Source organism: Bos indicus x Bos taurus, chromosome 11 (genome assembly GCF_003369695.1).
Source record: "Bos indicus x Bos taurus breed Angus x Brahman F1 hybrid chromosome 11, Bos_hybrid_MaternalHap_v2.0, whole genome shotgun sequence".
In the NCBI taxonomy this organism is placed as follows: domain Eukaryota; kingdom Metazoa; phylum Chordata; class Mammalia; order Artiodactyla; family Bovidae; genus Bos; species Bos indicus x Bos taurus.
In genome coordinates, this window is record NC_040086.1 from 32,063,321 (window position 1) to 32,090,561 (window position 27,241).

At 37.7% G+C, this 27,241-nt stretch overlaps 1 protein-coding gene across 31 annotated transcripts in view; it reads right to left on the reverse strand.

Moving 5' to 3' along the window:
* NRXN1 (neurexin 1) overlaps nucleotides 1-27,241 on the reverse strand; it is a 1,214,076-nt gene that overhangs the window by 64,531 nt on the left and 1,122,304 nt on the right. The window contains exon 1 of one of the 31 annotated variants that reach the window (XM_027555260.1): nucleotides 3,128-3,301. The exons of the other annotated variants lie outside the window; for them this stretch is intronic. Coding sequence (XP_027411061.1) covers nucleotides 3,128-3,160 — 33 coding nt within the window. The 5' untranslated portion in view covers nucleotides 3,161-3,301. Of the gene's footprint in view, nucleotides 1-3,127; nucleotides 3,302-27,241 lie in introns of those variants that run through there. 31 annotated transcript variants of the gene reach the window in all.

Below are 27,241 nucleotides of genomic sequence, written 5' to 3' on the forward strand. Positions count from 1 at the left end.
GTATAATTAACTGTTCACTAACTCTGTTCACCTATGAATTACGCTGGTGCTCATAGCACTGGAATTAAGACCACCTATTTTGACAAGGCAAAATCTTGTTTCAAATGTGTTATTTTCCAAATGGGCAGAGTATAAACTTAGTTCTTGAAACATTTAAATTTAATATAGACAAAGACTGAAAGTCCTTGGCTACATGCATTATTTTCCCATTTGAAAAAGGGCTTCTCCCACCAATTAGCATTCTGCCTACTGCATCGATCATATAGTTAATTGATTGCTCTTGTAGTTTATAAATGCACCCAGATGCTGTGGGGTGATCACATTCTGTAAATTAAAGGAGCATATGGAAGGCATGCGGACAGTAACATTTCATCATAACTACCCAAAACATCCTTAATATGCAATGCTACATCACTAATTACTTTGTAACTATGTAAGCATTTCCTGGTTAATGTCTTGGTGAGAAATTTGCTTGGCAGTTGAGCCCAAATGCTATTGTGACCAAACATTTAATACCACTTTAGGGCTCTTCTAGTTTTATTCCACAGAAAGAGAATGGGCCTGTCGGCCTATTCCTGATGCTATTCAGTTGTTAAGCCTTTTTTTGACTCTTTGCGACCCCATGGACTATAGCCCACTAGGCTCCTCTGTCCATGGGATTTCCAGGCAAGATACAGGAGTGGGTTGCCATTTCCTTCTCCAGGGAATCTTCTGACCCAGGGATCGAACCCATCTCTCCTACATTGGCAGGTGGATTCTTTACCACTGAACCACATGAGGAAGCCCTTCTCAGCCTATTAGGCCACCTTGATTGGACAAAGTAATTGAAAATATTTATTCTTTAACACTGGGTTATCTTGCTTAATGAACACGAGTCAACACTCCAAAATATAAATATCCATTCAAAGATCTATCTGTAGACAATATTTTTTCCTAAGAATGTTAGAGGGAATTTGCCAATGAGGAGAATTTTGCTGCTTAGTGGACTCTTTTTAATTTTGAAAAATAAGGCATGGAGGAAAAGGACTGGAGAAAGTATAAGAAATTGGCTTCATTTGTTAACTCTAGGAAAATCAATATAATTTGAGTAAATTATTTTAAATGTATCCCAGGATATTAAAGGTAAAGATTTTCATTTACTTTAGGGCATTAATAATTCCTTGCCAAGCCAAGTTTCAAAAAGCAGTCAAAAGAGACATGCAACATGGCAAAACTTTCAGAAAATGGAAATTCTCTTCATACACAAGGTCCACCAGCCAAATGCAAGAGGTGTATACGTAAACTTTTAAAAGCTGTTTTTCACGGGCACATTTTGACTGCGTTAACTTGGTAAAATTCAGTTTTACTTAGGACTGGGGAATTGTGTCTGGATTCACCTTAGGATTTTGAAATAATCATTAAGATAATAGAATTCATAAGTAAATTCATTTTTTATGCTTTCTCAATCCTATGACACTTCTGGGCAAAGACTATGACCAATTTTCTGGGCTTCATTGATGCTGAGTCATTAAGTTGATTGTAGAATTTGAAATAGACATTGGTCAAGCCCTGAGACTTCATGATAAAATCAACAAGTACTTAAATAAAACATTCAAAGTTATTCTAGAAATGAATGTGTATTTATGAGTCAGAAGTAAAATAACAGATTAGTCAGCATGAGCTCCTTATGTTTTCAGAATTGAAAACTTACTTAGGGAAAAAGTCAATAAGCCTTATTGATGATTGAATTGTTACAATCTGAAAATAAGTTTAGTAGTTACTGCCTTATTTATATTTTTAATACTACAAACTCATATAACATGACAACTAAATTTAAATTTTGTTCCTACTTCTCCTGAATATGACAAAGAGGAAAAGATTACAAACAACAACAAATAACACACCATTTATAATCTGGCAAAGTACCTTCTATTCATGGAACTTCTTTCCTAATCTATGAAAAATAGTTGTCACAACAGACATGACTTTCTCATAATTAAAGGAGGATGCAATCAGAAGTTACTTTGGAAAGGGAGGCCAGGCTTCCTTCACTATTAAGCCAACTCCTCCCCTCCCCCTCCTCCCTCCCCTTTCCTGAGATTCACTCCCTTCTGTTCTCCATCTGCTCCGCCCCCACCTATTGTCTCTACTCCCTGCCAAGCATGCCAATCCCATCTGGTCCTACTCTTGCTTCTGCTGGCTCTAATTCCCATGGGCCTAGGAAACAGTTCAATGCCAAGGCTTTTCTCCTCTTCAGGAGAATAAGGATAGCTAGGAGACTATCAAACAATTAGCCAAAGAATTCACACACATGAACAGGCACATAATGTCTCAAATACACAATTCTCTCCTAGGCTAAAATTTAAAAATGTTTCTAATTCTCTTATCTCAGATTCATTTTTAAAAATTGAAATCGTCCTATCTCTGAAATAATCACAGTTTATATTTCAAAAATACAAACATTTTCATTAATCCCAGATATGCATTTTTTCAGTAAGCAGAAATAATTAGTGTAAATAAATGTTACTCAAATCTTACCATCATGAAATATTTCCATTAATTAATCAGATTTAATAATCACTAATACATTTTCTGCTGCATTAAACATACATTTAATTCACACATTCCACCTTCATGACCTCTCAACGAAAATCCACTCTGCCGCAAAAGCATGCATGGTCAGAATCTAAGCATATTTAGGCAAAATTATTATCAAGTCATTAACAATAATAAAGCAGTCTGGCGAGTATTGAAAGCAGCTTTTATTCATGCTTTTACTAGAACCAACTTAATACATATATACATATATAGAAACACACACACACACAATTTTCGGTTGTTTCTGCCACAAGCATGCTCAAAAACCTCTGAAGCTCACAGAAAGCAGCAAACAAAAGTATAAGCAACCATGCTCAGGGTTTAAGGACATTTAAAAATTTAAAACAACCTTTCTACATTTCCTATAGAGCATGCATAAATTTGACATGCAATTCCAAGAAGAAACATTTTAATATAAATATTAAAATTAGTTTATCCAAAAGAGTTTATTCTTAGTTTCATTATTATTGTTCTCAGCTTCTGGTATCTTAAACCCTGCATGCTGCAGTTCTAAGCTGTGCTGAGCACCGGCTGTGATAGAAGAAGCTACCTGCGAGTTTTCACAGTGCCATCTCATATCCATGTCTGTCTGGCTACCCTGCGTGCTTAGAGCTTTTTTCTTAATTCTTAATGGAAATCCTAGGAAATTTAGTCCATCCTCTGAAATCAATACTGGTGACAGGAGAGCTCCCTGACTCAGTGGGAGATCAAAATGATAAATTGCCTGCGCATCAGCCTGGCCTATCAGTGCCCTGCACACAGATGGGCGAGAAAAGACACAGAAAAGGCTCTATCAGTCACGTGTCACCAACGAGCCAATGGCTGACGAGCTGCTGCAGGAAGGGATGCTGCAGTTCCGTCTGCAGTTGACGAGGCTGTTGGTACACAGCCCACAACCCGCGCCCCGCTCAAAAAGTCTAGGCAGTTGCTGCTGTTGAATTTGCTCCCTGGCTGTGAATGCATACGGAAACCGACATCCCCCTAAACCCCTGACCTAAATAAAGACCTATTTTCATGCACGGGAATTTTTCTCTGTATTACTTTGTAATCCAATGTGATAGCCCATCAGAAAGAAAACTACTTTTTAACATCCCAACCCTTAAACTTCTCTTATGTGCTTTCCTTCAGCTGATCATCACGTTTTCACCTAATATTAAATTAGAAGCCTTAAACTGCAATTAGCATGCAAACCTCCTAACAGAATCAGCTCAAAGCTTTATAATTGTAATTATAATTTTATTTCCAAGTTAATGAATGGCATTTTTTGAATGCCCTGTATATAATGAGTATTTTTATGGGATAATTTTGCAATGGCAATTATGCAATATTAAGAAGTAGATTACTATGCTTTTTTTTTTTTTGCCAGAGTTGTTTCTCTTTAAAGACGATTTAAGTCCCAATAAATATGCCATTTTATTGACCATTAAAAATAAAAACAAGCACCAAAGAATGTATATCCTGCTTCCCAAAGAAAATCAAATGAGTTATCCAGCGTTGGAAATACATACTTATTTTTTGCCTTTCCTCTAAAATTTAAAATAATTCTTTCATAAACAGAGCCTCCACATCTGGAATACCATATGGAAATATATCCCCAATACATCTGCATTTATTGATCATTCTATAATAGCAGACATATTGCACAGCTGAAGGTAACTGAGCTGAGTGTATCCTGTCTGATAGGAAGGTTTTAAGTGGTGAGATTATCGTGTGTTTCAAATGGCAGTATCATGGAGATATTTTTTAAAAGTCCAAAAGAAACACTGAATGATCTTCAGGAATAACATTTATATCAGAAAGAGTACCTAGGGCACATCTATTGTTTTTTATGGCCCAGTTATTATTATCTCCTGGCATTGTCAAGGACTAATTCTAACTGCTTTCAGAGTCATGCAAAACTACTTAGAAAAAATATCTGAGAATAAATTCCGATAGGTGAGCCATAAGAAAAATTGCTACTGAGGTTTAGAATGCTGAAATTTCACAGCTCATTTTGTCTTGTCAACTATTTTTTAAACTCATCCTTTTGAAAGACTTGGATTCTGTCAAGATTTTTTTTCTTTGGGCCAATTCCTTTCCTCTCATTCCTTTATTCAATGTTGTCTATTAGAAAAGAATACAACATTTTAAAAATTCTTTAAAACATACATCATTTTCTGCCCATTCTATCAATTTGGCCTATTTATTAAATAATATAAACCTCAACAGTCAAACTTTATTCTTTTAAAAGAAAAGATGAAGGCTCAGAGTACTTATCAAAAAGAAAACAAGAATGAAACACTTACATGAAGACATGAAACCTATTTATTGAACTATTGTAATAGCCCTAAACTAGAAGCCACCTATTTATCAATAATGAACTGAGGAGATAAATTACAGTTTTACGGTCAGACACTCTGTAGCTGTAAAATAGAATGTGGTAAATTCAAACATGTGTATATGAAGAGACCTCTAAGATGTATTGCTACATAAAACAAAAATTAAAGGTACAAATTCAAAATTGTTTAAAGGCTATACACACTAAACACACACATTTATACATGCAAATACAAAGCTGCATATGCAGAGGAAATTTCTGCAAGGACATAAAAGTATCAGTTAATAGTGGTTAAATCTGAGAAGTGTTGAGTTTAAAGGTGGGACCTGGCATAGTTCTAATAGGTTTTGTACATCTTAAAATCCAAATCTATGTGTTACTTTTCTAATTCAAAATTAATTAATGTTAAGTGATGGCATTCATGTTCATTTAGATTTAAAAGGATTGATTGGGATTTCCTGGTGGTCCAGCGGCTGGAACTCCAGGCTTTCAATGCAGGGTGCTTGGGTTTGATTCCTGGTCAGGGAACTAGATCCTGGTGTCTCGACTAAAGGGTTTGCGTGTGCGACTATAAAGATCCTCTATGCTGCAAGTAAGACTAGTGAGGCCAAATAAATAAATAAAATATTTTTTAAAAGGACGAGATTGGTAGATGTTTTAAGCTAAAATACTGAAGGGAAAGGAGGAGAGACAGAAGGAAGGTGGCCTGGGTTTTGGCATGCAAAGAAAATTTGGTAGATAACGGGCAAGAAGAGAGCTGCTAGGTATAAGTTCTGGCAGGCTTAGCCAAAGACTTCCACGTCCCATATTATCTTCTAGGGCTTTCATCTCTAAATGCAAACAGCAAAACCACCTTACATGGGTTAAAGCCTTTACAACTTCCAGTGACAATTCACTGAAATTATCTCTTGATTCTTAGAAGTAGGAATGTGAAAGAATGAGAAATACACAATTTGGATAATTACCTGAATTTGGGTGAACTGACTCTTCCAAATTTAGTTTTCTCAGCAGGATGAAATTGGCAAGAAGCGGTAGAGTTAAATTTGAATCTTAATTTAGGATATTGTTTACTGCTGCTTTAAAAGGAAGGTAATGTTCACGTTTTTATCAATAATGGTGTAGGGTTAAAGACAAGATGAAATCCATTTTCTTCTATTTCCTCCCGGGCACAAACTTATCTTATCCCCAAACCAGAACCTGCCTTATAGATTCTATTTTTGACTCATTAGTTGTTGTTATTCAGATTTCTATAAATTTAAGAGATATAAACATTAAAAAATGAATTGGCCAGATTAAGTCAAAAGTTTATAATATGCATTATTAAAGGATTTTTTTTGTTGTTTGTTTTACACCAAATTATTCTAAATCAATGGTTTATGGGGATGGTTTTTATCCCAGGGGAACATCTGATAATGTATGGAAACACTTCTAGTTATCACAACTAGAGGACGTGTTACCAGCACCTAGTGGGTTTTAGCTAAAGATGCTGCTTATCATCTTAAAACATACAGCCCCTACATCAAAGAGTTATGTGGCCCCAGATGTCTACAGTACCAAGACTGAGAAACCATGCTCTAACCAGCAGGCTTTTCTACTGTATTCACAAAGAGGTTAAAAAAGTATTTTGTATACATCGTAATGAGATGAGAAAGAGAAGATAACTGTGGACAACACCCTGAGTCACTCCAAAATTAGGAAGTCATGGAAAAGAAACAGCAAATAAGGATAAGGATAGAAGAAAAATCAGTGTGGGGACCTGAAAACCTGTGATAAACAAATGTATCAGAAACACATTCAAATTGCTTAGATGCTATTAATAGGCCAAGTAATCCATTCTCCACGGAAGTTTCATTTAAATAAAGGATCTGAGAAATTAATCTCATTGAAATTAACAATATGAAAGACTTGAGGTCCCTAGTCCTCTATTTGAATTCTTATAGATGTGGCCAGGAAATGTAATATCTACAGGGATCACAGGAGGGCTCTTTGAAGGAATATGTGAAGGGGAGGGATTTTGGTGACCTTCAAGTTATACTTCTTAGGCTACTTATGGTTTTAGGTTACTTCAGAGTCACCTCATGCGAAGAGTTGACTCATTGGAAAAGATCCTGATGCTGGGAGGGATTCGGGGCAGGAGGAGAAGGGGACGACAGAGGATAAGATGGCTGGATGGCATCACCGACTCGATGGACGTGAGTCTGAGTGAACTCCGGGAGTTGGTGATGGACAGGGAGGCCTGGCGTGCTGCGATTCATGGGGTTGCAAAGAGTCGGACACGACTGAGCGACTGAACTGAATTGAATTGAGAGTCCACAAAGTTAGACTTGTAAACAAATGAGTGAATGAAGATCCCCTGGAGAAAGGAATGGCTACCCACTCCAGTACTCTTGCCTGGAGAATTCCACGGACACAGGAGCCTGGTAGGCTATAATACATGGAGTCGCAAAGAGTTGGACACAATTGATCAACTAACATTATTCACGACCCCCATCATAGCTTTCAGAGGAGGCAGAGTTCTGCTGTTCCCTCTAGGAAGGGGGTTAGTAGTTCTTTTCTTCGGACTCTCACCCAGTCTTTCTATCCACAGATATAGGTTCTAGCAACACAATTTCTCAGGACCAGCATCAGGCACTTTCCCTCCATGACTCCTGTCATGCCAATCTCCACACCTGGCCAAGCCTGTGGCATTCAAGGTCAGTGCAGCAGAGCTGAGATACGAGGCCACCTGGAACACTATGGCACTGGAGCAGCTTCAAGCCAAATGAATGCTCTTTGTAAGAGGGAAACATTGCAGGAAAGCAGGAGAGAGACAGAAAGGAGGAGAGAGGGACAGACGAAGTGAGAGAAAGACAGGAGGGGAGATCAGAGAAAATAGCCACAGATGCAGATATTATCATACACTCTGTGATGTGGGAGAATATTTCATGTCAAAATTCTCTTAAAACCAGAAACATTTGTTGTAAGAGCTCTTATAACTCTCATAGTCCAATCCTTCATTTTATAGATGAAAGGTTTTGTGGCAGAGAGGTTAAATAACTTGGCTTCAATTGACAGTGGGATTCTGTCCCATTTCAGTCCATTGATGAACATGTTATTGACAAGGTTCATGATCTCAAAAATCACCATAATTATCAACCTAAAATTTAGAGGAAAGGAAAATGTTGATGTCAAAGAGGAGACAGCAAGTGGCTCCAAACCCCTCCCTCCCACTGATACTGGAGTAAGGCACTGCAAGGTTTTGCTATCCAGGAAAGAGTAAGATCCTCCACTGGGCACTGATAGGATGCGAAATACAAAAGCAGCAGCTTTGAGTTTCTTCCTTTTGGAAGAAAATGAGTGGTGGCTGAAGATTTTTTTTTAAAGCAAATTTTCTTGTCTGTACTTTCACCACAGGGATGATGAATGGGAAGTAGGATGCAAGAGTGACTTTTAAAAGACATATGTCAGGAAGTAAGCTCTAGTTATGACAGAATATAGAATAGGGAAATATTCTGGACCATTTTCATTTTTTAAGAGAATAAACACATAGCAATGGTATAAAAATTTTAGTGGGTTATCTTAATTTTAAATTTTTATTATTTTGGCTTTTTCTCCCCTATAATGGCAGCCCTAGTTTGAGACCATCGAGTACCACCAACTCCTGTTAACTGCTAATTTAATATGTACAAGTACACATTAGAGGTAGGAAGTGAACTAATGTCTAAATGAGTAAAATTTCCCATATTCTATGTCTTATGGTGTCTGTTTTTCTGCCACTTTATTCCTGTGGGTTTTGTTTTTTTAGACTGACTATTCCTCTAGGTATGTACATTTTTTGCAAAGTAAAAACACAAGCAAAACCCATTGCTTCAAATGATCTTTTCCATAACACTGTATTCTAAAATTTATTATACTAATGTTAGAAATAAAAGAAAATGATACTCAGAAGGACTCAATAACATCTATGAAGTTAGCAATTGAAAGTCTACTGACTATGTAGCAAATGTTCTTTCCAAGCAGAACTACCCCTAGTGCTTCCTCTAGCATCATTCTTGAGTTTAGTTTGCATAAGAACCAAGGAGGAATGTGTTAACCATCCAGATTTCCGGGCCCCTCCCTGGAGACTGATTCTTTTAATTGGATGGGTCCCAAAAGTCTACACTGTTGATAGGCATCCCACCTTCATAATTTAAAAGACCCCCTTTCCAGGTGGCACCAGTGTTTAAGAACTTGCTTGCCAATGCAGGAGACATAAGAGATGTGGGTTCAATCACTTGGTTGGGAAGATCTCCTGGAGCAGGAAATGACAACCCACTCCAGTATTTTTGCCTGGAAAATTCCATGGACAGAGGAGCCTGGCGGGTTACAGTCCATGGGGCTGCAAAGAGTCTGACGTGACTGAGCACAGGATCAACTCAGAGTTTCAAATTCAGAATTCTTTTAAAGGAAAAGTCAGGTTAACAGGATTCCTAATGAATGGAAATGGGAAGCTTTTCACTAAAGGAATAAAATTTAAAAGTCATGTTCACCAAGAGAGAAACTGGAACAGAAAGCAGCACCATAGCAAAAAAGAAAAATGTAGGTGCTTAAGAGTCATCCATGAAGGGATAGTTTCCCAAATTGAATTTTACATTGTAAAGAATATTTTAGTTGAAAATACTTTTCAGCAAGAAAGATTAATGTGCATAGAAGAAATATGCAAATAGTAGCATTTAAAAGAATAGAATGACCCTTTTATAGCCACAGATACATATGGCACTTGACTGAATTGGTTCCTATCTCACTGCCGCCATTTGAAACCACGAATAGGCAGATATCCATGCAGGATCCTTCTGCATGTCTTAAGAATTCATTTGTACTAAGAAGGGTTTTCTTAGGATGGCTCTCTAGACCTCTAGAGAAGGAAAGCTTTCCTTTATGAGATCACAACCTGATCTTCTCAAGTCTTCTCTAATTGTTTAAAATGTAAATCCACCCAGAAAGATATCCCCCAAAGTATTTCATGCAGAACAATGACATATGAAAGGGACTTCCCTGGGGGTCCAATGGCTCAGACTCCAAATTCCCAATGCAGAGGGCCAGGGTTCAATCCCTGGTCAGATAACTAGACATGCTGCAACTAAGAGTTTGCATGCTGTGACTAAGACCCAGTATATCCAAATCAATAAATAATATTTTTAAAAAATAATGACGCAATGTAGGGAGAGTGCGCTGTTCAGAAATCCCCTGGTCACCGTTTTCTTCCAGTTGGCTTCCGGATTGGCCAGCTTAAGGTCAAAGGGTAAAAATGGTGCTGAAAGGATGTCTACTGCCAGTCCCTAACTCATTTTTTTAAAATTTCTGAGCCCTTTGTCATGCTATACATTTGTTTAATTTCAACAGAAAGTTGACGAACTGTTCACATTGATCCCAACTTTAGAGACAAATGTAATAAGTTGATTCTTTCAGGATGTTGTAAGTAAGACAATGCTTTTTACCAAACAGACACCAGTGATCAAAAAGAGTTTGGGTGGCTGATTAATGAAAAGCATTATCAAAAAGCCACAGTCCGTGGTCTGGTCTGTTAGAAGGGAAGAGGGAAAGGAAGAAGGGAGACAAGAAAGAAAAGAACAAAAGGGGGGAAAAAAAAGAGCACGAATTACATGAAGCTGACGTGCCTTAGTAGAGAAATTCTTGCTTTTCAGTGAGTACAAATTGCGAGACATTATAAAAAGTGAGTCTTCTTCCTCCTTGCTTCCCCCACCTCCCACTGATAGAGTACCACACAATGGTATTTTAAGCAACAAGAATGTAAACACCGAAGGTTACACATGCCTTCACAATCCTATGCATGCACACAAGCACAAGCCACATACAGAATCCACATTTTTACTTATCAAGAGTGTTTTCCATTAACAAAACTGTGAAAGCTAAATTGGAAACAAAGCTCATAATTGGCTATTACATTATAAGAAAATCAGTGAACAGAAGTTCTCAAACTTCTCACTCATACAAATATATTGTAAAGTTCATGAGCAAACTGCAGCAGGCAGAAGCACTTATTTCATGTAGACTTAATATTTTACAGCGATTATTTTCCAAATTTAAGATGCCAAAGAATTTGAGTGCTTAGGAAAAAAGGAAATTATGTGGTCTCACCTTGATCTACGTATAATTTCCAGGGATGAGGGTAAAACACTGTATACTTAATCTGTACTCCTGGGAATTCTGATACAGGTTGTTCTAGACCTCAGTGTGAGAAACGTGTCTATGTACACCTTCCTCCTGCCTCCAGCTACTTTCTACTATAACACCAGCCTTGGACTAGATTATCCAATTCAACTGGATTATCCAGTTTAGGGCTTCTCTTGTGGTTTACATGGCAATATATCTGTTTGCAATGCAGAAGACCCAGGTTCGATTCCTGGGTTGGGAAGATCCCTTGGAGATGGGAATGGCAACCCACTCCAGTATTCTTGCCTGGAGAATTCCACGGACAGAGGAGCTTGGTGGGCTACAGTACATGGGATTGCAAAGAGTCAGACATGACTGAGTGACTAACACACACACACACACACACACACACACACAATTCAACTTGTATGGTGTAATACCTTTCATTGTGGGGGATAGAAGGTCGGAAAATCTAGACAGAGCTTGGAAATGATGGGATAAATAGATCCTGAAAAGATTCCCTGTAACAAACTGCATTCAATTTTGGTCTAGAAAGATGGCAGAGTTATTTTAGGAAAGGCATGAAAGTATAAAAGTGCTTTTCTGTAAAAATTTAAAATTTATTATATAAATGATAAACTTTATCTTTTCAACTGGAGGGTTGAACAATGCTTATAGCACATGGGAAACAATTAATATACATTAGCTTAACTGGTAAATTTGATCATCACAACAAGTAAATCTATGAAAACAATTCAAACACAATCTTACTACCTTCACAAAACTTTCTATTGCTGTTGATGCTGCTGTTACTGCTTTGATTTTCATTTCACATTCTTTTCTATTTCTTATCTGTACACACATAATTTTAAATAGTTGCAATAAGACAGCAAAGAAAACCATAAACAAAATGAAAAGACAACCCACAGAATGGGAGAAAATATTTGCAAATGAAGAGAATGTCAAAGGATTAATCTCTAAAATACACTAACAGCTCATGAAGCTCAATATCAAAAACAAACAAAAAATCCAATAAAACAATGGGCAGGGGTTCTAAATGGACATTTCTCCAAAGAAGACATACAGATAGCCAAAAGGCATTTGAAAAGATGCTCAACATCATTAATTATTAGAGACATGCAAATCAAAACTACAATGAGGTATCATCTTACACCAGTTAGCACGGCCATCATCAAAAAATTCTACAAACAATAAATGCCGGAGAGGGTTTGGGGAAAAGGGAATCCTCTTATACTGTTGGTGGGAATGTAAATAGGTACTGCCACTATGGAGAACAGTATGGGGTTTCCTTAAAAACCTAAAGATAGAGCTAACATAGGACCCAGCAGTCCTACTTCTGGGCATATGTCTGGGAAAAACCATAATTTGGAAAGATACATGCACTCCAATATTTACTGCAGCAACTATTTACAACAGTCAGGACATAGAAGCAATCTAAATGTCCATCAGCAAATGAATGGACAAAGAGGGTGTGGTGTATATGTACAATGAAATATTACTCAGCCATAAGAAAAATGAATTAATGCCATGTGTAGGGACCTAGAGATTGTTATACTGAGTGAAGTCAGTCAGACAGAGAAAGGCAAATACCATATGATATTTCTTATATGTGGAATCTAAAATAAATGGTACAAATTAACTTATTTACAAAACATCAGTAGAGTCACAAATGTAGAAAGCAAATTTACGGTTACTGAAGGGGAAATGAGGGAGAAGAGATAAATTGGGAGGTTGGGATTGACATATGCATTCTACTATGTATATAAAATAAGTAACCAATAAGAATCTAGTGTATATAGCACAGAGAACCCTACTCAATACTCTATAATCACCTATATAGGAAAAGAATCTAAAAAAGAATGAATATATGTCTATGTCTAACTGATTTACTTTGCTGCACAGCAGGAACTAACACAGCAGTGTAAATCAACTGTGCTCCAATAAAAGTTAATTTCAAATTAGTTGCAATAATAAAAATATAATTTTATAATTTAATAAAATGGCATGTACATTTCCCATCTTGACTTAGAACATCATTATCATTCTAATAGCAATCCAATAGCCAAAGTCGTGTGTTATAATTTGTCTTTTTTCTTTGTTTTGATAATGGGTTCATTCCTATTTTGTAATTCTGCTATTGTAAATAACAGTTTTCTTCGTGTTTTTTTTTCATAAGATAAATTCCCCAGCGGGATTACTAGTCTAAAGACATAAGTGTTTTTATAGAGCTTGAAGCAATCTGCCAAAGTACTTTTCAAAAGGCTTGTTCTAATTTTCACATTGTCTACAGCATGCTATGTTCTATTATACCTCACTGGTGCGAACATGTTGTCTTTTCTATCTAGAGATGCCCTTTTCCCATTTAGAAAAAAGTCTGGTAAACTCCTACACATTGCTTTATATCAAGCTCAAATGCTACTCTTCCTTGCAGGCTTCTCAAAGTCCCTAGGCACAATTAGTCATGATTTCCATCGTGTTACCACAGTACTTTGTAATAATACCATTTTTAGCACTTAAATAATTCTGTTTGTTGTAGTTGTTTGTATATTTCTTTTTTCTCCTTAGATTATTAGCAATTGTAACGTTGGAACTCTGTCCACTTCATCCTTCCAACCTCTGGTACAGGGCCTGGCATATATTAGACATTCAATAAATGTTTGTTACATGAATGAGGAAAGAATGAATGAACTTGGCAATGTGATGCACACCCAAGCCTCTTGCCATATCTCTGAGTAAAATGCCTTCTTTCACCAACTCTCTTATAGACCACCTAGTCCTAGGAACACTTGTATTTTGGTAGATCTGTTGTACAATATATGTGTTTTTTTTACATTTCTCTATTTTGTAGCTCTAGAATTTTACATTTTTACTAAACTACTTTCAGGTCTTGGTGGTATAATTCTGTGACTTGTTGTGACTCAGTTCTCTGAATTCATTAGACAATGACTTATGAATAAACAAGAGTCAGAAAATGTTTCTTGCCAGTTCAAAATGAAGAAGTTTTTATGAATAAAATGTTAGGACTAGTAAATAGGATTGTAAATCACCTGTGGAAACTATAGCATGTGTATGACCCTGCTGTAGAGAGAATGAAATTTTTAAAATAATCACTGATACTGAATTATTTAATAATAGATAATCAATATATACATTTTGACATATACACTCCCATTTTATCCTTACCAAATCCTGGTAAGAAACACAGACAAAGCAAGTAAATCACATCTAAAATTTAGAAGATAAGGAATCTAAAGCACAGAAAAGTGGTAAGGAAGTGGGAAAAGCAGGATCAGTATTCACATATTTTGAATCACATTTTCCAGTAGTCATGTATGGATGTGAGAGTTGGACTATAAAGAAAGCTGAGTGCCGAAGAATTGATGCTTCTGAACTGTGGTGTTGGAGAAGACTCTTGAGAGTCCCTTGGACTGCAAGGAGATCCAACCAGTCCATCCTAAAGGAGATTAGTCCTGGGTGTTTATTGGAAGGACTAATGTTGAAGCTGAAACTCCAATAATTTGGCCACCTGATGCGAAGAGCTGACTCATTTGAAAATACCCTAATGCTGGGAAAGATTGAGGGTGGGAGGAGAAGGGGATGACAGAGGATGAGATGGTTGGATGGCATCACTGACTCAACGGCCATGAGTTTGGGTGAACTCCGGGAGTTGGTGATGGACAGGGAGGCCTGGCGTGCTGCGGTTCATGGGGTCACAAAGAGTCAGACACGTCTGAGCAACTGAACCGAACTGAAATGAATCACATTTTAGCCCTCATTCTAAAAAATCATGAGACTCTGCTGAATTTTATTCCTTAATTGACCAAATTGAAAAAACAAACTTTTAAATAGTGTAAACTAGACTGGTGATTTACAAACAAGCAAACAAACAAACTTTTCTGGTGATGGAAACATATATTCCAAAAGAATGCTTAAAAATAATTCTGTGTGAAAAATAGTATCAGAGGACTCTTACTGAAATTGGTAAGATGGAGGGGCCTGCGTTCCCTCCTATCTGGTGGTTCCTGATAGTTTTTATAAGTTGCACTCAGGAAAGCATCATAGGGGAAAATTTACTTATCCTATGATTCAGCCATACTTATTATGGCCTAACTCAATATGAAGAACTATGGGAAATACAAAAAAGCATTGCAGAGTCCTTTTCCAAGACCACACAAACACAACACACACTCACTCTCTCTTCTTCTGTCTCTCTTTTTCTCTCTAACACAATGTATTATAAATGTCACAGAAATTATATTACATGGTAAACATTTTGGACTTTCAGGAACAAGTGATAACGTCTAGGTTCATACCCTATATTGAGTCTGAGATATTCATGTAAGGAACAAAGTAAATGGATATGGATTTTGTTTCCTATTCTGTGGCTTTATACAACCATTTAGTCTGCCTATGCTGATATGTGCTGAAAACACTTTTGCCAATCAAATGCAGGTACTGTGTGATCACAGGGGAGAGGGTAATTCAGTGGTATGAGCATGGGCAGTGAGATCAGACAGATCCGGTTTCCTGACCTAAGCTTGGGGCTTGACCAGATGGTTAGCACAATCTTCCTGACTCCAGCTTCTTCATGAGAATAATGGAAACACATACTCTTTGAAATTTCCCATAAGCTATAAGTGAGATAATATATAGCACTTAGAAGAAAACTGGCACATATTCAATGGTCAATAAATAGTAATAATCAACTATTAACATGAAGAAGTTGCTGCTAAGTGCCCACAGACTGTTTCAATTCTATCGTTTTACATAATTTACTTGTGACACAGCTTACTCACAGTGGAAGCTATTATTGTTTTATGTTAATTAAACACAACTGAGTGACTGAACTGAATTAAACACTAAAGACTTTGGCAAGGTAAAAACATACAAATTTTCAAATTAGATATGAAAAAAGTAAAAAAGAATGACCTTGCAAGGTAAATACTTAGAAATTTTTGAATCAGTATTCATGCAAAGCCTTGGCAAGATGCTATGCTTTATTTTGCAATGCGTTAGGTTTTACCCAAACTCTTTGGAAAATGCTAGACTTTTTTTTCAGCTGTATTTTGTATATGACCTCCAGTTCAATCAATCAAAAACAATGAAGTCATTAGTGTCTGCTGAGTTTAGTCACTTCCATAAATGCTGCATTAGTTGTCTTTGAGATTCTCAACTTCACTTGCATTGCGACAAGCATGACGAATGGCGTTCATAAGCATGACACACTCCAAGCAAGCTGGCTACACCCTCATCCTTCCCCTTTCACCTAAGAAGACATGAGGGATGCAAGTAGGTGAGAGTGATGTTATCATAGACAAACTTGAATCTACACAGCTGACTATTTTAGACAAACAAAAAAAACTTATTTACTCACTTTGTAAATTAAACCATTACTATTAACACATTACTTAAAATGCACTTCACATCTGATTGGGACATCAAACAAATTATGATACAGAATTACCCCATGGCATGACCCAAGGCAATGTGTCTGATGTGTGGAAAAATCAAAAGTTCAGTTGCTCTGAAGAAAATTCATTATGGTCAGGAAACCCACTACCACTGAAAGAAGAAAAAGATCTAATACCACAAATTGTGTAAAGTTTGGAAAGATGTTTACTTAATAATCTGCTGCTGCTGTCACTTTAATCATGTCCCACTCTGTGAGACCCCATAGACGGCAGCCCACCAGGCTCCCCCGTCCCTGGGATTCTCCAGGCACGAACACTGGAGTGGGTTGCCATTTCCTTCTCCAAGGCGTGAAAGTGAAAAGTGAAAGTGAAGTCGCTCAGTTGTGTCTGACTCTTAGCGACCCTACGGACTACTTGGATCTAAATACAGTGATAAATTGTGTAGAACCCCAGAAGAGGTAGGACAATGTGTACCATATGTAATCTAGCATTTCTCTAAAACAGCAACTCTTAAATATTTTAGTTTCAATGAACATTTCACTCTTAAAAATTACTAAAGACTCCAAAGATCTGTTTATACAGATTATATCCATGGATATATACTCTATTAGAAATTAAAAGTAAAAAAGTGTTACTTATTAATTTACTTAAAATAACAACAGTAAATCTATTACATGTTAACATAAAATATACATTTAAAAAATAAATATTTTTAAAACAAAAAAAAAATCCTGAAGAGCACAGCATTGTTTTATATTTTTGAAAATATTTTAAATATCTGATGTAATATAAGACACTTGGGTGTTAATACCTGTTTCTGCATTCAGTCTGTTGCAAAGTCACATGTCATTTAGTCTCTGAAAAACTCCACTGTACTCTTGTGGTAAAAATGAGAATTAAAACAGCAAATACAATTTTAGTATTATTATGAAAATAGTTTTGACTTTACTGAAAAGGTCTTACAGATATCCTCTACTCCTGCCTCAAGATTTTGAGAATCACTGCTCTAAAGGTTTTATAATATTTAGAGACTACTTTCATTATTATTTTTGGTATGTTATTATTATTATTTTTAGTATATCTATGTGCTGTTCTTGTTTGAAAACTTCCTGATGGAGAAGACCATGTTCTGCAAATCTTAGGTATCATTTACAGTATGGTAGGCCAGCCCAGAACCACAGTATAGCATTGATATGTAATATGTGAGTAACTGATATACTGATTGATTGAAACTCATGATATCTTATTGTTCCTTTAATAACCTTCAAAATATTTACTACAGAGGCATGTGTACAGTTCATCCAATTTTGAACCCATTATGTCGACATTCTCCTTAACCAGAAGGAGAAGCTAATTGTATCTGAATTTATTACAGATGAAACAAAGTATTCTCCCTCCCTTAGGAAGCACCTGTGAATTTTGTAAGAGAGATATGAGATGAGAAGCTAGAATTCTACAATTCTAGGGATGTCATTATAACATTTTTTCCCATAAAAATTGTCCTAATGCATCAAATAGGCACTATTTCAAGGTCTAATCAATTTGTGTATTTAATTGTAGTTTCATAATTATAAAACAATTGAAAGCTAATGACATGGAAGGAAATGGAATTGGAATTCATTAAAAGCTAGAGTTTCATACCTCTGTGAATGGAAAAAAGCAACAAATACCATTTATTTTTATTTGTTCTACTTCAAAATCAGATCCTTTGAGAGACACCCACATAGTAATTCAGAACTGAAACATTTATATGTTTATCTCTGCTGAATCCTTGCAGAGTGGGATGGTTAGCAAAATATTAAAGAATGAAACAGTCCTCCTAAATTAAAGGCTTTATTACATAATAAATAATTTCTCTGAATCTTACAAAATGGTTCTTTTATCTTCATCTGTGGAAACCCACGGAAATAGACAAAGTGGCTGCCATGGTCTTGATAAGCAGAAAACTGCTTGACTGTTCTGTCATAATGACAGAATATACTAGAAAAGGCTCTTCCTTGCTAAAATCTAGGTAGATACACAACATAGCTGTTAGACTGGAAAATGAAAAGAGGGGTTACTCATTGCTGTTGGCTTTTCCTTTGTCATGTACATAGGCCAGCAGATACACTGGTCTAGTTGTCTTCTGCTTGCAAAGGATGTCTACATTATCCAAAATCATGGCTAAATTACAAGGCACAAAGCTTCAGGGCTTAGTGGCTCAGTAAATAGAATTTTCTTAGGCATTTCATCTTAAACTGATTTTATTCTTGATCTATGTAGGTAGAAAAGGAACTCTGAATCCTGCCCAGCCTACCTGTGAACATACACAATGGACCAAAGCATCACTGTACTAATAAATCTGGGAAGCAAAAGATGGGAAGAGATTAACTGATGATTAATTTTTGAGCTGTAAAGCAAATGTATGAAATTCTAACTGACACGTTAGTTGACACAATTATGTGTTGTGTAATTATGTGCTGAAAGGCAAGGGAGAAGGGAAAGATATACCCAACTGAATGCAGAGTTCCAGAGAATAGCAAGAAGAGATAAGAAAGCCTTCTTAAGTCAACAACGCAAAGAAGTAGAGGAAATCAATATAGAGATCTCTTCAAGAAAACTGGAGATACCAAGGGGACATTTCATGCAAAGATGGGTACAAAAAAAGGATAGAAATGGCACAGTACTCAAAGAAGCAGAAGAGAAGAAGTGGCAAGAATACTCTGAAGAATTATACAAAAAAGGTCTTAGTGACCCGGATAACCATGATGATGTGGTCACTCACATAGAGACAGATATTCTGGTGTGTGAAGTCAAGTGGGTTTTGGGAAACATTACTACAAATAAAACTAGTGGAGGTGATGGAATTCCAGCTAAGCTATTTCAAATCCTAAAAGAGGATGCTGTTAAAGTACTGCACTCAATATGCTAGCAAATTTGGAAAATTCAGCAGTGGCCACAGGACTAGAAAAGGTCAGTCTTCATTAACTACCATACAATTGTGCTCATTTCACATACAAGCAAGGTAGTGCCCCAAATTCTTCAAACTAGGCTTCAACAGTATGTGAACTCAGAACTTCTAAATGTACAAGCTGGGTTTAGAAAAGGTAGAAGAACCAGAGATTAAACTGCCAACATCTGTTAGATCATAGAGAAAGCAAGGCAATTTCAGAAAAACATCTACTTTGCTTCATTGACTATACCAAAGCCTTTGACTATGTGGATCACAACAAACTGCTGAATTCTTAAAGAGATGGGAATGCCAGACCACCTTTTCTGTCTCTTGAGAAACTTGTACGCAGGTCAAGAAGCAACAGTTAGAACCAGACATGGAACAACAAACTGGTTCCAAACTGGGAAAGGAGTACATCAATGCAGAGTACATAATGTGAAATGCCGAGCTGGATGAAGCACAAGCTGGAGTCAAGATTGCTGGGAGAAATATCAACAACCTCGATATGCACATGACACTGCCCTAATGGCAGAAATTGAAGAGGAACTAAAGAGACTCTCAATGAGGATGAAAGAGGAGAGTGAAAAAGCTGGCTTAAGACTGAACATTCAAAAAACTATGATCGTAGCATCCAGTCCCATCACTTCATGACAAATAGATGGAGAAAAAGTGCAAGCAGTGATGGATTTTATTTTCTTGGGCTCCAAAATCACTGCAGATTGTGACTGCAGCCATGAAATTAAAAGAAATTTGCTCCTTGGAAGAAAAGCTATGACAAACCTAGGCAGCATATTAAAAAACTGAGAATCACTTTTCCAACAAAAGTTCATGTTGTGAAAGCTATGGTTTTCCAGTAGTCATGTATGGATGTGAGAGTTGGACCATAAAGAAGGCTTAGTGTTGAAGAACTGATGCCTTTGACTTGTGGTGCTAGAGAAGACTCTTGAGAGTCCCTTGCACAGCAAGAAGATCAAACCAGTCAATCCTAAAGGAAGTCAACCCTGAATATTCATTGGAAGGACTGATGCTGAAGCTGAAGTTCTTAATACTTCAGCCACTTGATGCAAAGGCCCAACATATTGGAAAAGACCCTGATAATGGGAACGATTGAGGGCAGGAGGAAAAGGGGGCAACAGAGGATGAGATGGTGGATGGCATCACTGACTCAATGGACATGAGTTTGAGCAAACTCCAGGAGATAGTGAAGGACAGAGTAGCCTGGTATGCCGCAGTTCATGGGCTCACAAAGAGTTGGACATGACTTAGCAACAATAGAAAGTTGAACTAACAACAAAGAGTTAACCAAAAACCTCAAGTAAACTAAATTGTAAATGTTGAAGTTAAACTTATAACCTATTTATTAAAAGGTAAAACTGTTATCATTGAAAACTACATTCAATACAAGTCAAGCAGGAACTCTTGTTACCATCTTCACTTGCCTATGCAGTGGGAGCCTAAAAACATTGCCCAGCAGAATGTGGCAGGCTAACTCTAGATTATTCAGTTTGAATTTTGAGTAAGTGTAATTTTAAGTTATTTTTACCTTATAAATGCAAAGGTTTTTGAATTGTTAATCTGGTAGATAGCCCTTAACTGTGTTGTGAAAAATTCAAGTTCAATGGTTTGTGCGCCATTAGTCTATGAAAAGCAAATAAAAGCTGTAGCTTTCTGGTTCAGGCTGCAAACCACCAAGTAGAATGCTGGTGCCTTTGGGTCAAGGATTTGTATGTGAAAATCAATGCTCAAAGGCATATTAAGTCTCCATATAAACAAGGTCAAGTCATTGAACAAATATGTGTTAGGTCTACTAAATTGCAAACCTACTTTAAGACTCTGGATATACTAGTGAACAAGACAAGGTCCTGCTACAGTCCATCTTCTAGACAGAAAAAAATCAGAAAACTTACAGCTGATGAATATACCACCGTCAATGTCCTCCAACCAGAGATCACTAGGAATACACCTTCAGTTGGACAAGTGGGGTTTATTAATTGTTGTAGCTAGCGAGAACACATGTCATAGGGAACCATGAGTGTCTCAGTAAGAGGGTGTTAGAAAGGACTTATTAAAGTGTTTGGGCTTGTATTAGTTGACTTGGGGCAAGGTTAAGAAAGCAGAGCTTTGTTCTGGATTGGATGCTAACAGGAAGTAGAGGTAATTCTACAATTGACTACATGTCTCAATAAATATTACCTATAGCAAGAGCAGACTAGAGTCAGGATGGAGCAATGATTGGTAGATAAGTGGTATTCATTCATTTTAACCAAAAGATGATTTGAAATTTTGTAGGCTACACAGTGACTTTGATTTTAACTGTTTCCAAACAAAAGAATAATGTGGCCTTGGTTTTTTTTTTTTTTTTTACCTTATCTTGGTCTCATAGTGACCTGTCTCATGTTGGTATTCTGTGATATGGTTTCTGTCCAGCAGGTGAAAAAAAATGATCTTCCTGTGAGATCCTGGGCAGCTTCGAATTACACTATGGCTTCACTGTGTAGATTAGTCCAGTTCCCAGATTTCAGAGGCTGCTCTTTTCTAACAATCCAACCACGGAAACAATAAATAAACAGTAGCAACAACAAGGGCTTCACTGGTGGCTCAGCTGGTAAAGAATCCGCCTGCAATGTGGGAGACCTGGCTTTGATCCCTGGGTTGGGAAGATCCCCTGGAGAAGGGAAAGGCTACCCACTTCAGTATTCTGGCCTGGAGAATTCCATGGACTGTCTATGGGGTCGCAAAGAATCTGACACGACTGAGTGACTTTCACTTTCCTAGCAACAACAAAAATCAAAGGGTGATAGAACAGGATAAAAGGGAGGGTCCTTATATGGCTCATCTGTCGAAAGGCTCTCGGACTTGACCAACCAAAGGAAGTCAATTTGTGATTAGCTCAGGGGAGAGTGCAAATGTTCTAGGGAAGAACTATCTCAAAGCCCTTAGGCTGGAAAGAGTTTGAAGCATCTAAAGGACAAAAAGACAGACAGTATGACCCAAGAGGGTCAGTAAGGAAGAAAGAAGGTAGGAGTCAGATAAGAGCTTTGTAGGCTAGGTAGGGGACTGAGACTTTATGCTAAGTGTGAATAATAACATGATTTCATTTCTATATTTAAAATATCCTCATGTATGATCACTGAAATAAGTATTACAGGGTTTGAAGAATTGATGAGAAGTAGAGAAACAAAGGAGAAGGCAATGGCACCCCACTCCAGTACTCTTGTCTGGCAAACCCCATGGACAGAGGAGCCTGGTGGGCTGCAGTCCATGGGGTCACTAGAAGTCGGACATGACTGAGCGACTTCACTTTCACTTTTCACTTTCATGCATTGGAGAAGGAAATGGCAACCCACTCCAGTGTTCTTGCCTGGAGAATCCCAGGGATGGGGGAGCCTGGTGGGCTGCTGTCTATGGGGTTGCACAGAGTCGGACACGACTAAAGCGACTTAGCAGCAGCAGCAGCAGCAGCAGAGAAACAAATGAGGAAGTTTTGCATTGTAGGTAGGAGATGATCCTGGCATGCCCCAGGCTGGTGGCAATAGAGGTGAGCAGAGGGATTGTTCTGGAGTCAGTGCTGTGGAACTTACTGATAAGTTAACTTGGGAGGTAAAGGGCAGGGAGGAATAAATGCAGGATGATTTTTTATTAATTATTGGGTTCTAATTGTCAGTGATAATCTTATTCACCATATCAGTTCTAATTCCTGATTCACAGAGGGCAATGGATGGTGAATGAAAGAGTCTATGTTGCAGTGAGCATTGGCACAAATGACAAGCTTAAAAACTGTCCACATTTATTAACTTACAGTTGAGGTCTGGTTCTTAATTCTATCAACTTGTAGGTAACTCAGTGGTAACAAAGTACAAAATAATCCAGGTCTGGACAAAACAACTCCATCAAGGTAATACTGTCATAAAGAAGTACTAAGTGTAAGTAAATATCTCCTACTTAGTGAAAACATGCAGAAAAGAAAGAGATTCTAAATTAAATAGATTTGGGAATATTTTTAAAATGGGAAAATAGTGGGTGATTACTTTAGAATGGGCTTCCCAGATTGTGCAGTGGTAAAGAATCCATCTGCCAATGCAGATGTGGGTTCAATCCCTGGGTAGGAAAGATCCCTTAGAGAAGGAAATGGCAACCCATTCTAGTATTCTTGCCTGGGAAATCCCATAGACAGAGAAGCCTGATGGGCTATACTCCTTGGGGTTGCAAAGAGTCTGACACGATTTAGCAACTAAACAACAACTTACAGAAGATAAAAAATCCAAAGATTCTGAATTTTGTCCCCAGACATCTTTGATATGATACCTAACCTTTTCTCCTTAATTCAAGTGAATGCTATGTACATTGTACACTAACTTATCTTAAAGGAGTCTCTGAAGAATTGGCTATGCTATTTGCTGCCTCGTGTCAACCTTTGAAGGTCATAGGCCCATCAGATGGCTTTATCTAATTTCCTGTGCTGAACCCAGAGAGAACTCTCCTCAGGAACATACAGCACCCGGGTAATGAAGTGTGGGCAATAAACCACAGCTTCTCCAGAATCACACTGGGGCGTCTTCCTTTTCTCTCATAAGAGGAGACCTTCAAGAAGCAGTGAGGTAGCAGAGTATGGGAGCACTCCTCATCCACGCCTATTGTGGCTCATGGCTGGTGCTTAGGCTATCTTTCCAGCATGATGGTGACTCCAGCAGAGGAGACTCTGCCTCTATGGCATGCTTTGCTTTGGAATCCAGAGGTTCAAAATTTTATTTTGTGTAAGCAGAATCAGGTGTGGGGTATATGCAAGAAGCGTCTTTGTCTACTGATATGCTTAAAGCAATGTGACCAATCAAAAGATGTTTGGTTTGAGAATGTTCTTGTCAAGCACCAGAGAGAGAGCTTCAACCTACAGATAACATGGCACCTAGCATAAAACCAGATTATCTAAAACTGACTGCACAAAATCTACTTATTTTAGAATCTATTTCTGCATGTTTTTACTACATAGATAGGAGACTTAGTACTTAGTACTAAGTACTAAGTACGAGTACTTAGTACTCGTTTATGACAATACTACATTGATCAGGTTGTTTGCTCCAGATTAGGGTTATTTTGTACTTTGTTACCTAGAATTTAACACACGTTGACTTTTGAAGGTTCAGTTCAGTCATTCAGTCATGTCCAACTCTTTGCGACCCCATGAATCGCAGCACGCCAGGCCTCCCTGTCCATCACTATCTCCCGGAGTTCACTCAAACTCACATCCATCAAGTCCGTGATGCCATCCAGCCATCTCATCCTCTGTTGTCCCCTTCTCCTCCTGCCCCCAATCCCTTCCAGCATGAGTCTTTTCCAATGAGTCAACTCTTCGCATGAGGTGGCCAAAATACTGGAGTTTCAGCTTTAGTATCATTCCTTCCAAAGAACACCCAGGGCTGATCTCCTTTAGAATGGACGGGTTGGATGTCCTTGCAGTCCAAGGGACTCTCAAGAATCTTCTCCAACACATCAATTCAAAAGCATCAATTCTTCAGTTAGAATATACTTAAACTACAATGGTGAGAGTTGGGGGGAAATAAAAACATCTTAGGGGTCATGTGGTCACAATCTGTTATGGGGACACCAAGCCATGTAAAATCACCACAGCTAAGGGAACTACTTCAAGAAACCAGAGATAGAATGCAGTCATCCTACAGCCCACATGCATTCTCACCACCATTAGAATGACTCCCCCAGCCAGTCATGCTTACTCACTCTCATTCGTTGATTATTTGATGATACGGGCAAACTACAAAGTCCTCTGTTTTGTGTAGGGCAAAAGGTGAGAGCAAATTTCTAGAAGTTAATAAACAGGTTATCAGTTTTCTTTCTCTCTGCTCATAGCAATAGGGAAAAATCACTGAAGTGTGAAAAACAGGATTCTGTTCCACCAGTGCCTCCCATCCAGTGCTGCAGGAGAATGAAATATTGACATACTTAGCTGTAGTTCTCGTAATTTCACCCAGCTCAAAGCAATGACTGATCACTCCTGGGTAGCATGAAAACACCTGGAGAAAGGAGAGAAAATGATCTTTCTTTCCAATCTCCTTTGTACCTTTGGATTTCTTACAGCTAAGGATACACGTCTTGCAGTGATTGAAGAGGGTGGTAACAGCAGCTGTCAAATCTGTAAAGTCAAGACATGAAACTCATTTTTAAGATCTCATTGAGGAGAATAATAAGAGGAAGGTAACTTGTAATTTCTGCCAATTAGATACGCAGGAATAACTAAGTGTTTTTTTTTAAAAAATCACCTTCCTTGACTTTTTAAAAATTGAATTTCTACATTTCAATAACATCGTCATTTGTAATTATAGGAGTGCTGACATTTTATTTCCCCTTTTCTGAGTTCTAAGTTTGTCTTTTGAGAGAAAATAAAAGCTTTTAAGTGTGATCATATATTTAAAAAGCAGTAAAGGCTAGTACTTTTCATAATATTTTCAACTATCAACATACCTGAGAAAAACAGAAAGGAAGGAAAACAACCTATATATTTCAAGTATGGACAGCACCATGCTGGATAGTAAAAAAAAAAAAAACAGAATATTTAGAGAGCCTGAGTACATGTCCCTAGGGTGTCATGACTCTTTCAAAATGATGGGGGTGATTTCTGGAAATTCATTGAACTTTTCAAAAAATATTTACTGGGCATCCACAGTGGGCAATGATCTGTGCAGGAAGGTGGGAGTTGGGTGCAGGTAAGCATGATGTACAAAGATAAATGAGATGCAGAATATTCCCTTGAAGACCTCACAGTCTAGAAGGGAAGAAGACATACTGTTTTTCACCTTGTACTAAAATTATTTGTGTATCAGTTCAGTTCAGTTCAGTCACTCAGTCATGTCCAACTCTTTGCGACCCCATGAACCACAGCACGCCAGGTCTCCCTGTCCATCACCAACTCCCAGAGTTCACCCAAACCCAAGGGCATCAAATCGGTGATGCCATCCAGCCATCTCATATTCTGTCGTCCCCTTTTCCTCCTGCCCCCAATCCCTCCCAGCATCAGGGTCTTTTCCAATGAGTCAACTCTTCAGATGAAGTGGTCAAAGTATTGGAGTTTCACCCTCAGCATCAGTCCTTCCAACGAACACCCAGGACTGATCTCCTTTAGGATGGACTGGTTGGATCTCCTTGCAGTCCAAGGGACTCTCAAGAGTCTTCAACACCACAGTTCAAAAGCATCAATTCTTCGGCACTCAGCTTTCTTCACAATCCAACTCTCACATCCATACATGACCACTGGAAAAACCTTGACTTGACTAGACAGACCTTTGTTGGCAAAGTAATATCTCTGCTTTTTAATATGCTATCTAGGTCAGTCATAACTTTCCTTCCAAGAAGTAAGCATCTTTTAATTTCATGGCTGTATTCACCATCTGCAGTGTTTCCACTGTTTCCCCATCTATTTCCCATGAAGTGATGGGACCAGATGCCATGATCTTAGTTTTCTAAATGTTGAGCTTTAAGCCAACATTTTCACTTTCTTCTTTCACTTTCATCGAGAGGCTTTTTAGTTCCTCTTCACTTTCTGCCATAAGGGTGGTGTCATCTGCATATCTGAGGTTATTGATATTTCTCCAGGCAATCTTGATTCCAGCTTGTGCATATTTGTGTATAAGAGTCATAAAAATTAGAGGTAACTATTACAGAATTTGAGAAGAGGAAGATATTACAAGAGAGGAGCAGGGAGGAATTCTAGAAGTATATATAACTGACTTTGCCTGGAAAAATGGGAAACCTTTGGACATGGACAGAAGGTGAAAGAATATTTTCCTTGAAAGCAAGAACAGCATGAGTAAAGACATAAGGAAACCATGGTAGACCAATAAA